The 12,509-nt window shown below is 53.5% G+C and overlaps 1 protein-coding gene across 2 annotated transcripts in view; it reads right to left on the bottom strand.

Moving 5' to 3' along the window:
• SCN8A (sodium voltage-gated channel alpha subunit 8) overlaps positions 1–11,354 on the bottom strand; it is a 60,830-nt gene extending 49,476 nt beyond the window's left edge. For both annotated transcript variants that reach the window (XM_066567760.1, XM_066567759.1), the window contains exons 1-2: positions 11,250–11,354; positions 2,075–2,404 (exon numbers count right to left, since the gene is read on the bottom strand). In XM_066567760.1, the coding sequence (XP_066423857.1) occupies positions 2,075–2,350 (276 nt within the window). In that variant the 5' untranslated portion in view covers positions 2,351–2,404; positions 11,250–11,354. The remainder of the gene's footprint in view (positions 1–2,074; positions 2,405–11,249) is intronic.
• Between the last annotated feature and the right edge of the window lie 1,155 nt (positions 11,355–12,509).

Raw genomic sequence — 12,509 nt, 5'->3', positions numbered from 1 at the left:
CAGGGAGCAGAGGATTCAGGGAGCAGAGGATTCAGGGAGCACAGGATTCAGGGAGCAGAGGATTCAGGGAGCACAGGATTCAGGGAGCACAGGATTCAGGGAGCACAGGATTCAGGGAGCACAGGATTCAGGGAGCAGAGGACTCAGGGAGCGGAGGATTCAGGGAGCACAGGACTCAGGGAGCAGAGGATTCAGGGTGTGTGGGGAGAGCCAGACCCTGCTCGAGGTCAGCAGGGCTGGGAGGGCTCTGGTCCCATCTCCAGAACCTTCCCTGCATCTCAGCCCGCCAAGGATTCCACACGGCGCTCCCAGAGATGTGACAGATGCCTCCAGAGGGGGAATGCAGCTCATTTCTTCCTCTCAAAATGAAAGGGTTATTAATAGCCTCGTGTTGGGAGGCAAAGGCGGAGGGAGACGGATGCAGCAGGAGGGATAAGGGGGTTCCCTGTGCCTCCTTTTGGGGTGGAACGTTGAGAACCAGGGAGCACTGCCCCCTCCTTCAGCCAGAAAAAAACACAAATCAGCCCAATTCTCCCACTGCCACCACCCCTCCACCTCACAGACACAGAGAGGCTGCAGCACCCTGGCAGTGGGATCACAGACATTTCCCAACACCTCTGATGTGGGAAAAGGGGGTTGAGAGGCCTTGGGAGTTCTCTTGTGAGGGTGGGGAGGGTGGGCACAGGTGCCCAGAGCAGCTGTGGGTGCCCCTGGATCCCTGGCAGTGCCCAGGGCCAGGCTGGGCAGGGCTTGGGGCAGCCTGGGACAGGGGAAGGTGTTCCCTGTGCCTGGCAGGGGCGGCACTGGATGGGCTTTAAGGTCCCTCCCAACCCCAGTCCTGCAATTCCATGACCTGCTCTCATCAGAGCCAGATTGGTTGAATAAAGAGAAAATATTTGTTTAATAAATAAAAGAGTATTCCTGAGGATATTTGTCCTGGTTCAGGGCAAATTTTGGAGCCTAAGCTGCCCTCTTCCCACAGCAGCTCCTGGTAGTGCATCTCCTGGAGGAGCACATCAGCTGGGCACCACCATGCAGGACACAGATCCCCAAATTTCACAGCCCTGCTCTGGCTCAGAACCTGCCCTCAGCACTCTGGACACAAGGATTAATTGACTGATTAATTAATTAAATTAATCAGCGTGAACACAGTAAAGAAGGGTGAGTTACACTCATCACTCCCCACATTCAGCTGATTTCACGTGAATGATGCCCTGCCAGCCTCAGAGTCCCTTCTGAGCGTGGCACAAACGTCTGTCCCAACAAGAACTCTGACCAGACTCTGACCAGACTCACTGGTCACCCATGACACAGATTGCACACGCAGCCAATTCTGAGTCCTGAACAGCCACATCACCCACACAGCTCAACCTGCAGCTCCCCCAGAGGCACAGCTGAGCCTCAGCTGAGATGGTGACTGCCTCAGCTGCCTCAATTAGACTCCTATCAAAGAAAGCAATGAAATTAAACACTAAAGAACTTCGGTTTTGCCTTAGAATAAAATCAGGGACCGTGTTCCTCATTCCATCACCAGCAGATCTCTCCCCTTCATCCCCAGCAGAGTTTGTCCACCACTCCCTCATGACACCATTTCTTCGAACACCTCAGCACCCATAAATGCTTCCTGCCACATCACCTTAGACAAATAAAAATTAAGATGAAAGTGAGTTAATTAGTCTCCTTTTTTGCCATGATTCGGTGACCCAGTGCTTCATAACCATCAACTTCAGACTGAATTCCATGTAAGTGATGAAATACACACTGAAACCTTTACTCTTACCTCTCAATTAAATTCTTCTTATTGCCCTGATGGTTAAAATTGGCACATTAGCACTACTTGAACTATTTTTAGTTTCCAGAGCTTGCTCTCCTAACTCCACCCTTAAAGACTGATGTGATAGAGGCAATCATATCACCTCTATTAAACCCCACAGAAAAACATATAGGAAAACAAACCAACCAAACCATCCCCATCCAAGACTCCCTTCCTTTATCTTCTGTTCAAACCACACCCAAACCTGTAAGCTCCCAAGGAAAAAAAGGCGCTTTAGCAACTCCTTCCTTGCAGACTCACTTTCTGGGTCATATAATAAGGGTCAAAGTCCTCCAGTGGCACAGCAACCAGCCCTTTGGGGATGTCCCCGTAGATGAAAGGCAAATTCTTGCCCGCCTCAAGGTCACTGTTTGGTTTTGGTTTGCTGTCTTCATCGTCGTCCCGGTGGCTGCTGTCCTGCTTGGAGCGCTGCTTCTTCTTCAGCTCCGCGATGTGTTTCTCGATGTTGGCCAGGGACTCCGGAGTGAAGGGTTTAAAACTCTCGGGGCCTGGTGGTGCGAGCAGCCGCGCTGCCATCTTTTCATCCTGCAGCAGCTTCTTTAGAGATGTTGCACCCCGGGCAGGTCAGCTCTGCGGGGAGAAAACACGGGCACGAGGTGAGAACGGCACGGGCAGAGGCACGGGGAGCCCCGCTCGTCACAGCCCCATGGAGGAGATGCCTGGGAACAGAGCTAGATGAAGAATAAAGTAGGAATTTATTACTCAAAAGGCCTCTACAGGATCCCCTCTGGGCAGCACAAGAGCCTGGCCAGGGCTATGCCCAAGATGGCTCACTGGCTCTTGGCTCACTGTCCACCCAGGATGGACTCAGAGTCACGAGATTTCATACAATTAAAAACCTTCATTTATACTTTTCAGGCCCTGAGGCTGTAGGTGATGCCTTGAGAGGTTCCTGGAACAGAGCTAGACACAGTTAAAGAATAAATTCTGGATTTATTAAAAGGATGTCCTCAATGGATCCACCTTGGGCAGCACAAGAGCCTGGCCATGACTCCACCCAAGATGGACACCAGTTTCCACACTTTAATAAGCTTTGGTCCATTTCTATATTGGGTTAATTGTCCAATTCTAGCTCCAGGTTATGCAGTCCCATCCTCACAGATTGCTCTCTTTAATTCCCTGTTGTTTACACTTTTTGGGCCTGAAGCTGCAGCTCTGTCCTTGGTCCTGGGGCTGGAAAAGGACTGCTCTGTCTGACTGAACTGTGAGGAGAACTGGCTAAAACACTTCATATGAAGTTCAGAGTTCTGTACCAATGCAGTACAGAGTCTGGAAAATATGAAAGGTAAAACTGAAGGCCTCAGGGTGAGGAGCAGAGCTGCTGGTTTCATTCCCAAAATGAGCTCCAGGCACGTGCACACCACAGCTGGATGAACCCACCTGCCACTGCCCAAGGTGCCACTTCAATGAGTTCTACAAGCAAGAAGCAGCTTGTAGGATCTCCCCCAGCCCCACTGGTGGCCCCCCCAACTTGGGCCCTCCTGAACACAAACTATTCTGGAAAAAACACTCAGAAAAGCAACTTCATGCTCACAGCAGAGCTGGGAGGAAGTTGGTTCCCCCGAATGCAGCCGCCCACCAGAGCTCTGCAGCTCTGCTCCTCGTGCCAGCTCCAGAACCAGCAGCAGGGATACCAGGAACACCCTGCACTTCTGAGCTGCTGCTACCTCGGCAGCCTGCTCTCACTCCAGAAGAGGCCAAGGGAGAGAGGGATGACAGAAACCCTGCACTGATGCAACAGCACTGCAGTGCTGCAGGCTGGAAGAGAACCCAGCCCCGGCACGGTGCTCAGGGAGGGACCCAAACACCAAATCCAAGAGGAAAGGCACAAAAACCATGAGGATATGGCATAAAAACCGTGAGGATATGGCACAAAAACCCATGAGGATGTGGCACAAAACCCGTGAGGATATGGCACAAAAACTGTGAGGATATGGCACAAAAACCATGAGGATGTGGCACAAAAACCCATGAGGATATGGCACAAAACCTGTGAGGATATGGCACAAAAACTGTGAGGATGTGGCACAAAAACCCATGAGGATATGGCACAAAACCCTGTGAGGATATGGCACAAAAACCCTGAGGATATGGCACAAAAACCCATGAGGATGTGGCACAAAAACCCATGAGGATATGGCACAAAACCTGTGAGGATATGGCACAAAACCCATGAGGATATGGCACAAAACCTGTGAGGATATGGCACAAAAACCATGAGGATGTGGCACAAAACCCTGTGAGGATATGGCACAAAAACCATGAGGATGTGGCACAAAACCCATGAGGATGTGGCACAAAAACCATGAGGATGTGGCACAGAACAAATCTCAGAGCTGCCTGGGATAGGGTCCCTCAAGCAAGGCAAAAGATAAGCAGTAAGGTCAGATCTCTTAAGGCAACACAAACACAGCATCCAAATAAATATTAAAGATCTGGAGAAAAAAATGACTTTCAGATTCCTTGGAAACTGTGACACGGGGTTGGACTGTTAAAATTCAGCTATTTCAGCATGAGGTCAAGCACCCCCAGGCCATGAGGATGGTGCTGGATTCACGTGGGAGGAGCTCAGGGAAGCTGAACTCACCTCTCTGGAGTGCAGCGGGCTTCAGGAACAAATAAAAACCCAATAAATAACGGAGTCCTTGGGAAGAATACCTGGAGGTGCCAGCCCTCAGCACGGCATTTCCAAAGCTGGAACAGCCAGTGCAAACCATTGAGAGGGATCTCAGGTTATCCCTTGCAACTGCTGTGACACAACCTCCACACCCTGATCCTCACATCAATCTGAAACACACACCTAGGGCTCAAATGCTGTCTTCCAGCTCAGTTTTTATTTGGAGATCCAAAAAACCCTGGAGTACAGATCTCCCTCCTTATGTAATTCCAGAGGGCCAGGATTCTCTTCCTATAAACCTGACTGGGTATTTCTGGAGCAATAATAGTAAAGACTCAAAAAAGATGGCAAGAAGGGGAGAGAAGGGCCAGTATCTTGGTCACAATATCTCTGAGACATCACCAAATGGCCTGCTGATATTAAGGAAAATTAATTTATTCTATTCTTGCAGCATTTGCATGCATTTAATTACCAAATTTCCCACATACTGTGAAACTATAGAGCAGCATTGGGGATGTGGTCTAATTGAATGGCACAGATAAATATGTAAGGCCTGAATTTAGAAACCAAAGTAGCTCAGGGACACAGCATAAAAAAGGGAATAAATGAAGGCATGAAGGAATTTGTGCAAAATTACACAACCCACAACTGGAGGCACCGACTCAGCTGACTGCCCACTTAAAGGGAAAAACACAACCAAACCCAACAAACCAACACCACTCCCCAAATCTGGTTCACAGCTGCACATGGCAGCAGCTTCTCCACATTTTGGCATTTTGGAATTGCTTACAGGGCTGCTCCTTGTGTAGAATCAACACACAACAGGGACCTGAGGGTCTCTCTCCTTGGGATGGTCTTGCCTGTCCTGACTTCATCTGTTTTCCCAATAAATGATCCCCCATTAAGGTAATGGGCAAAGTAAGATGTGTGGCTCCACCTCATCTTCATCAAGGAGAAGTAGGAGAGCCTGGTAAAGCTTCTGGAAGCTAAAAACCTTGTAAATGTTATTTTCCAGCCGGGAATGGTCCTGCTGGGATTGATGGATATATCCCAGCATTTATTTTGGCCCTTCCCACACCAGGTTTTTCAACCTGTTAACAACAGAAAGGTTCTGAAAATTGTGACACCTTTTTTTTCCCAGTTTTACCCACGGAGAACTGCACTGGGAACGACACCACGCTGCCAAAACCAGCAGTGCCAGAGACTCAGCATCCAGGGGAGCTGCACAAGAAGTGACTGGGTTAGGGAGCCATGGATCCCTGCACTGGGGATGACACTGCACTGCTGCTCCCAGCCACTGCCAGGGAGCCAGGAACTCATCCTGGGAGCTGGGATCTGGGGGCACACAACACACACGTTGCTCAAATGCCAAAGATTTTCCACCAGAAACTGCTGCACTGAGGTGCCCAATTGCTAAGACTTACTTATTTTTTTTCTACATGTTCCCAGCAGTCCATTTACTGCTACATTATGAAATATTCCAATAAATTATTCAAGCTGATCATCAAAATAAATTAAAAAACACTTTTGAGGCAATTTCCTTGCTTTAATACACTTCTTCCTTTATTAATTACCACGAGTCAGCCATTCACAGTGTGTCTTTGAGGCAGAGAGAACCTTCTGTGTGAATTTTTATAGAACCCACATGGACACAGGTGCCTCTCGATTCCAACATGAGGATTGAGGCAGGAAGGAAAACGTGGTGGTGTAGATGAACAGCACCCTGAAATCCTGCTGCAGGAGAGCCTAAAAGGCTCCAAGCAAACCCAAAATATCCACCCATGGGGAAATCCACGGCTGGAAGTGGCTTTCAGCCTCCAGTCCCCACCTGCAGTGAGTCCTGTGTCCAGAACAGGCCAAGTTTACCAATGGAAAGGGTCAGTGTTGTGACCAGCAGCAGTGAAGGAGGGACCTTTCCTTGAGGAAAGCTCTCATGGCACATTTGAGGCGACAAAGTGGAAGAAAAAGGAAATATTTCCACTCCCAAGCAGCACTTTTTGCTTGGTGCTGGGTGTTTCCCCACCCTGTGTAAAACCTCGTGGGAGTTCCCAGTGCTTGGCTCAACAGGAGAGGTCAAGGGCAGGGAAATGGTATTGAAATGGCCACAAAAGGCCTGAATGCTCATGGTATTGAAATGGCCACGAAAGGCCTGAACTTGGACACACACACACCTCTAAGGGTAAAAAAAATGAACAGAAATGTACAGAGGGAAGAGAAGAAGCAACCAACAGCAACAGAAAAATATCAGAATCATCGAATGGTTGAGTGGTTTGGGTTTGAAGGGACCTTAAAGCCCATTCTGTTCCACCTCCTGCCATGGGCAGGGGCACCTTCTACCACCCCAGGCTGCTCCAAGCCCTGTCTAACCTGGCCACACAGAAAACATTGTTAATTAACAACACTTTAATGAAGAGCGACTACAGACCGATTCCTGCAGGGTCCTCCCTCCCTCCCAGCAGCTGTGTGCCCTCAGTAACATCCCCCAGTAAGTTACAAGAATCAGAACTAGTTAATCCTAGTTAATTAATTAATCCCCAACTCCCTATTCTGTCCTTACTCAAGGCCACCCTGTGTTTATCTCCAAGCTCACACAGAACTTGGAGGTTCACAAACAAAACAACCTGAAGCGCTTCAACTTCCCCCTTTTAAATTCCAACTTCTGAACAAAGAACTGCTCAAAATAGCTTTTGTGCAAGAGTTCAGCCACTAACCCAAACTTAATTCCTTGTTCGGTTCATTCAGCCCATCCATGACCCATAAAACAGGAGTCAGGGAATGGTTTTTTACACTGTAATTTTGGGGGGATTAATTCCTTGTTGTGGAGCACTCAGATGGTTTGAGTACAAAGGGGGCAAATATGAAAGGGGGGGAGAATAAACAGCTCCCTTCTAGTGCTCTGTTAAAAATTCCTGTGTGCTGGAACACAACCCAGCTTTCCCTGTGGAGTGACACTTTTCTCCTCTCCTCATCACCCCCTGAATATCTGGTCAGACAAACACATCCCTCCACTCCTGTCAGCTATTCCTGGCTGTCTTGACATCACCATCCTGCCACGGCTTTCACTCGACAGGCCAGAAACTGGGAACACCACTGGAATGGCCACATTTGCCATCCAACCTCCTGTTTCCAGGGCATTTTCCCACCTGGGTGTCAGAGACCTTACACTGAGGAGCAGCTGAGGAGGCTCAGCCTGGGGAAAATCCCCCCCGAGCCTCCCTTGCTCACTCCCCACCACTCACTGCTCCCCTCTCCAGCAATCAAAGGTTTATTTCCACAACTTTAAGACCACCTGTGTAGCTATTCCTGTAACTTCACCACCACTACCTGGACAATTCAGCAGCAGTGTTATGCAGTACTCAACAAACATTCCTCCCCAAATCACCTCTCAGTAGAGTTCATGACAAACTCCTCACACCTCCTGGCTGGGGCAGAATACCAGAAGCATGGAATGGGACTTTCAGAGGGTAGCAAGAACTCTGAATTTTGAAATGGCTCTGTTCAGGAAGGAGCAAAGTCCCAGCTTTGGCTGCTCATTCTCCTCAAAATCTCCCATTTTCTGGCGTGCTCCACTAGGCAGGAATAACAGTTACAGGACAAGGCTGAGGCAAGGGAAGGCAGAAGTTGCTCTAAATTTGGAACAGCATTTCAAGACAGAATCCCAGAATCAGTGAGGCTGGAAAAGCCCTCCAAGTTCATCAAGTCCATCCTGTGAGCAATCCCCACCTTGCCACCCAGCCCAGAGCACTCAGTGCCATGTCCAGTCATTCTCTGCACACCTCCAGGGATGGGGACCCCACCAATCTCTGGACAGCCCCTTCCAATGCCTGACCACTCCTTCTGAGAAGAAATCCCTCCTGAAAAGGAGAGACTTTTGCCTAAGCCAGGAGAACATGTGAAGTGTTAAAAGCCAGGCTGGAAGCCGAGCTCATGTCAGGGAGGTTTTGTAATGCACTCCTGCAGCAGGAAGCCACTTCCTCCCTACTTGTATTCTCCACCTCTGCACAGCAATGGGATAACGAGGCACAAGAGGGGCAGTCCAAGCACTCCTGGACCCCACCAGATTCCAGCCAATGTCCCAAAAGGACCAGCTCTCCACCCCACCATCACCAACACGAGCCACCACGTGCCTTTCCTCTCTGTGATTCCTGAAATTGCTCCCCTGTGCTTGCTCCCAACGCGTTTTGTTGTTTCACTGCTCCAGCTCTAACCCAGCCCATGGCTCTGAACTCAACAGTAAATTATTGATCCAGTATCTGTCGATGTCAATGGAGTTGCAGCAGCCTGGGGAAGGCGATCGATGCTGAAGGGCCAGCATGTGACAGCAGGAGCCCATGGGGCCACACAGCCTCAGGGCCACCTCTGAGCCATTGAAAAACAGCAACTCTCCATCCACAAGGAAACCCAGACCAGGTCATTCTAACGAAAAACACACTTGGGCAGCCCCACCACCAAGCACAGACACGGCACCAAACGGGAGAAGATGATCCTGTGATTTATGGTTTGAAGCTACTTCATTTCCATTCAATGCTGACTTTGTTTCTGCTTTATTTAACAGAATGAAGGCACAGCCATGCTCCATTTCCTGAGGCACGTGATCGTTCACCCTCTTGCCTATTAGAAACCTCCTCCCACCAAATAGCCACAGGATTATAATTGTTCCACTGAGCAGTACAGTATCTATACCGTGATCTACATCTAAGCCATACATACAAGCTTATATAACTGATTAAATTATCTGTGATGGCTCCAGGTCCTCCACCCTGAGTGAACAACACTGCAGAAGCACCCAAACACGTTAAAATGATCAAAGAAACCTTTGGGCACGTTGTTAGCTCTATATAAAACACCAAAGTGAAGAACAGGGACTTTCTAACCACACAAAGGGTGGAAAACCCCTGCACTGGGGTTTTGGAAGGCCTTAGGACAGACCCAGCAGGGAAAGGTCCCAAGGGAGTGCAGGGGCTTGTTACTCTTGACGGCAGCGAGTCCCCACGCCCAGGGCTATGCAGAGATCCTGAGCAGCTTCACCAACTTTACCTGGCTGCCCCTGAAGAGATCCGGAGGGCGGTGTCGGCCCGAGGGGACAGTAATGGGCACAGGGAGTGTCCCACGGGCCCCTCCAGCCTCACCCACGCCTTCTGCCCCCGGGCACCGCTGGAGGAACCGACCCCAGAGCTTCCCAGAACCTCCGTGACCGACACAGGAGCACAGGGCCATTTCCAGGCCCCGTCCCTCCAAAGCGGGACTGCCCTGGAAAACCAGCACGGTCTCGCCTTCCTCCGTCTCCGCCTCGGAAGGCAGCGGCAGGAGGGGGACAGGGACCCCGCGCCCCCCCGCTCCTCGCAATTAAAGCTCCCCGGTGTGAAAAGAGGACGTCCCGGTCACGGCTGCCGGTGCGGGTGGAATGCTGCAGTGTGCCGGGGCCGGGTGAGCCGGGCACACGCGGCACAAGCTCAGCCGGAGCCGCGGAACCCGCCCCACCTGCGCGGCCCCTCGGGGGGCTCCCGCCGAGCGCTGCGACACGGCACGGGGGGGACAGGGACGATCCCCCCGCAGCCGGGATCACCCTCCACAATTCGGCTCAGGGCCCGGGGGTCCGGATGCGGCTGCCGCCCCTCGCACACACGCTCACTCCCCTTGCCAGACTTTTCCGACTTCACCCCGGCTCATCCGCAGCCGCTGCCGTGGAGCGGCTCCCGGTGTCCCCACCCCCACATCAGCTGGGCATCGGTTTGCACCAGAACGCAGGGGGAGGGGAGGAAGACACCCAGATTTTTTAATAGAAAAACCTCGTGAATGTGCAATTCCCTCCCAGCAGGAAGGGGAAAAAATAATATAAACCAAATCTGCCCTCACCATCCCCCCCAAAATCTGTGGCGGAAGGAAAGAGGGAAGGAAGATGCACAACCACGATGCTGACCCAACATCTGGGTCAGCTGGAACACCAACACTGCCCCATGCATCCCCCTGCCCGTCTCTCCCCACCAAAAAAAACCCTCCTGTCCTCCAAAATCCCCCCTCTCTGGGAGGGGAAGCTCTGCATGCCGAGCGGTGGGAGCAGGGGCTGGTGGAGGGACAGAGCAGCGCTGCAGCGAGGGCCGAGGGGGAAGGGACATCCAGGAGAACTCGGGCTCTCCCTTCCTACCATGCACAGAGCACGGCCCCGAATGTGGGGCGTGGGAGGAGGGTCCCGTGAGCCCCCCAGGCCGTGGGGTGGAGGGGGGATGGAGGCACGGATGCAGGGAGGGATGCAGGAACAGACGGGAGGATGCAAGGACGGGGCCCAGACGGGGCTCCAGGTCCAGGGTGGGCGCAGGGGGTGGTTGCCCCTTCCCAGAGCCAGCCCGCCGGCCGGGGGACGCTGATCCCGGGCCCGGCACCGTCCCCCCCGCTCCCCGCAGGGCCGGGGGCCTCGGGCTGCGGCGGACGGACCCTCCCCGGCCGGGGCAGCGGCTGCCGGAGCCCCGCGGGCAGTGCTGAGCGGGCACCGAACCGGCCCCCGACCCCCTTCCCTGGGTGCGGGGTGCCCGGGCATCCACCGAGGGGATGGCTGAGGAGGGGCAGGGCTCCGGGACCCCCCTCACGCGGCGGATTTGGGGCTGGGGGCTCCCCAGGCCCTCCCCCCCCGCACCGCCCCACAAGCCGCCGCCGGTGTCCCCGGGGCTCTCCGGGCCGCGCTCTGCGGCAGAGCCCCCGGGGGAGCTGTGCCAAGGGCTACGGGGGGGATGGAGCCAGCGGGACAGCAAGCGAGGGGAGCTGCTGCTGGAGCCCGCGGGGGTCTCGGGGGCTGCGACTCACCGTGTCGGGCGGGCTCAGCGCGGCCCCGGCGCGGCGCTGCCGGACTGCGGCGCGGGGGGAGCTGCGGGAGGGACTGCGGGTGTCGCCATCTTGGTGCGCTCCCGGCGCTCCCCCCGCCCGGCCGGCCCGGCCCCCGCCCGCCCCGCGCGCGCCGCAGGGGGGCGCTCCGGAGGCACCGGGAGCGGCGCGGGGGGAGCGGGGAACCCCCGGGCCTGGCCCGGCGTCAGCATCAGCGGCACCCGCGTGTCCATCGTCAGCGGCATCCCTGTGCCCATCACCATCATCAGCATCAGCATCAGCATCCCTGTGCCCATCACCATCAGCGGCACCCGCATGTCCATCGTCAGCGGCATCCCTGTGCCCACTATCATCATCAGCATCAGCATCCCTGTGCCCATCACCATCAGCGGCACCCGTGTGTCCATCGTCAGCGGCATCCCTGTGCCCATTATAATCATCAGCATCAGCATCCCTGTGCCCACTATCATCAGCAGCATCAGCATCCCTGTGCCCATCACCATCAGCGGCACCCGCGTGTCCATCGTCAGCGGCATCCCTGTGCCCATCACCATCATCAGCATCCCTGTGCCCATCACCATCATCAGCATCCCTGTGCCCATCACCATCATCACCGGTATCCCTGTGCCCATCACCATCATCAGCATCCCTGTGCCCATCACCATCATCAGCATCCCTGTGCCCATCACCATCAGCGGCACCCGCGTGTCCATCGTCAGCGGCATCCCTGTGCCCACTATCATCATCAGCATCAGCATCCCTGTGCCCATCACCATCATCAGCATCAGCATCCCTGTGCCCATCACCATCAGCGGTACCCGTGTGTCCATCGTCAGCGGCATCCCTGTGCCCATCACCATCATCAGCATCCCTGTGCCCATCACCATCAGTGGCACCCGTGTGTCCATCGTCAGCGGCATCCCTGTGCCCACTATCATCATCAGCATCAGCATCCCTGTGCCCATCACCATCACCATCACCGGCATCCCTGTGCCCATCACCATCATCACTGGCATCCCTGTGCCCATCACCATCATCAGCATCAGCATCCCTGTGTCCATCACCATCACCGGTATCCCTGTGTCCATCACCAGCATCACCATCCCTGTGCCCATCACCATCATCCCTGTGTCCATCATCATCATCATCATCCGTGTCCACCAAGGTCATCCCTGTGTCCATCATCATCATCATCATTACCCCTGTGTCCATTGTCATCATCATGCCTGAGTCCATCATCAT

The sequence above is a fragment of the Molothrus aeneus genome, chromosome 30 (genome assembly GCF_037042795.1).
Source record: "Molothrus aeneus isolate 106 chromosome 30, BPBGC_Maene_1.0, whole genome shotgun sequence".
In the NCBI taxonomy this organism is placed as follows: Eukaryota; Metazoa; Chordata; class Aves; order Passeriformes; family Icteridae; genus Molothrus; species Molothrus aeneus.
The sequence above is the reverse complement of the archived record's forward strand: the minus strand, read 5'-3'. Positions and strand labels throughout refer to the sequence as shown.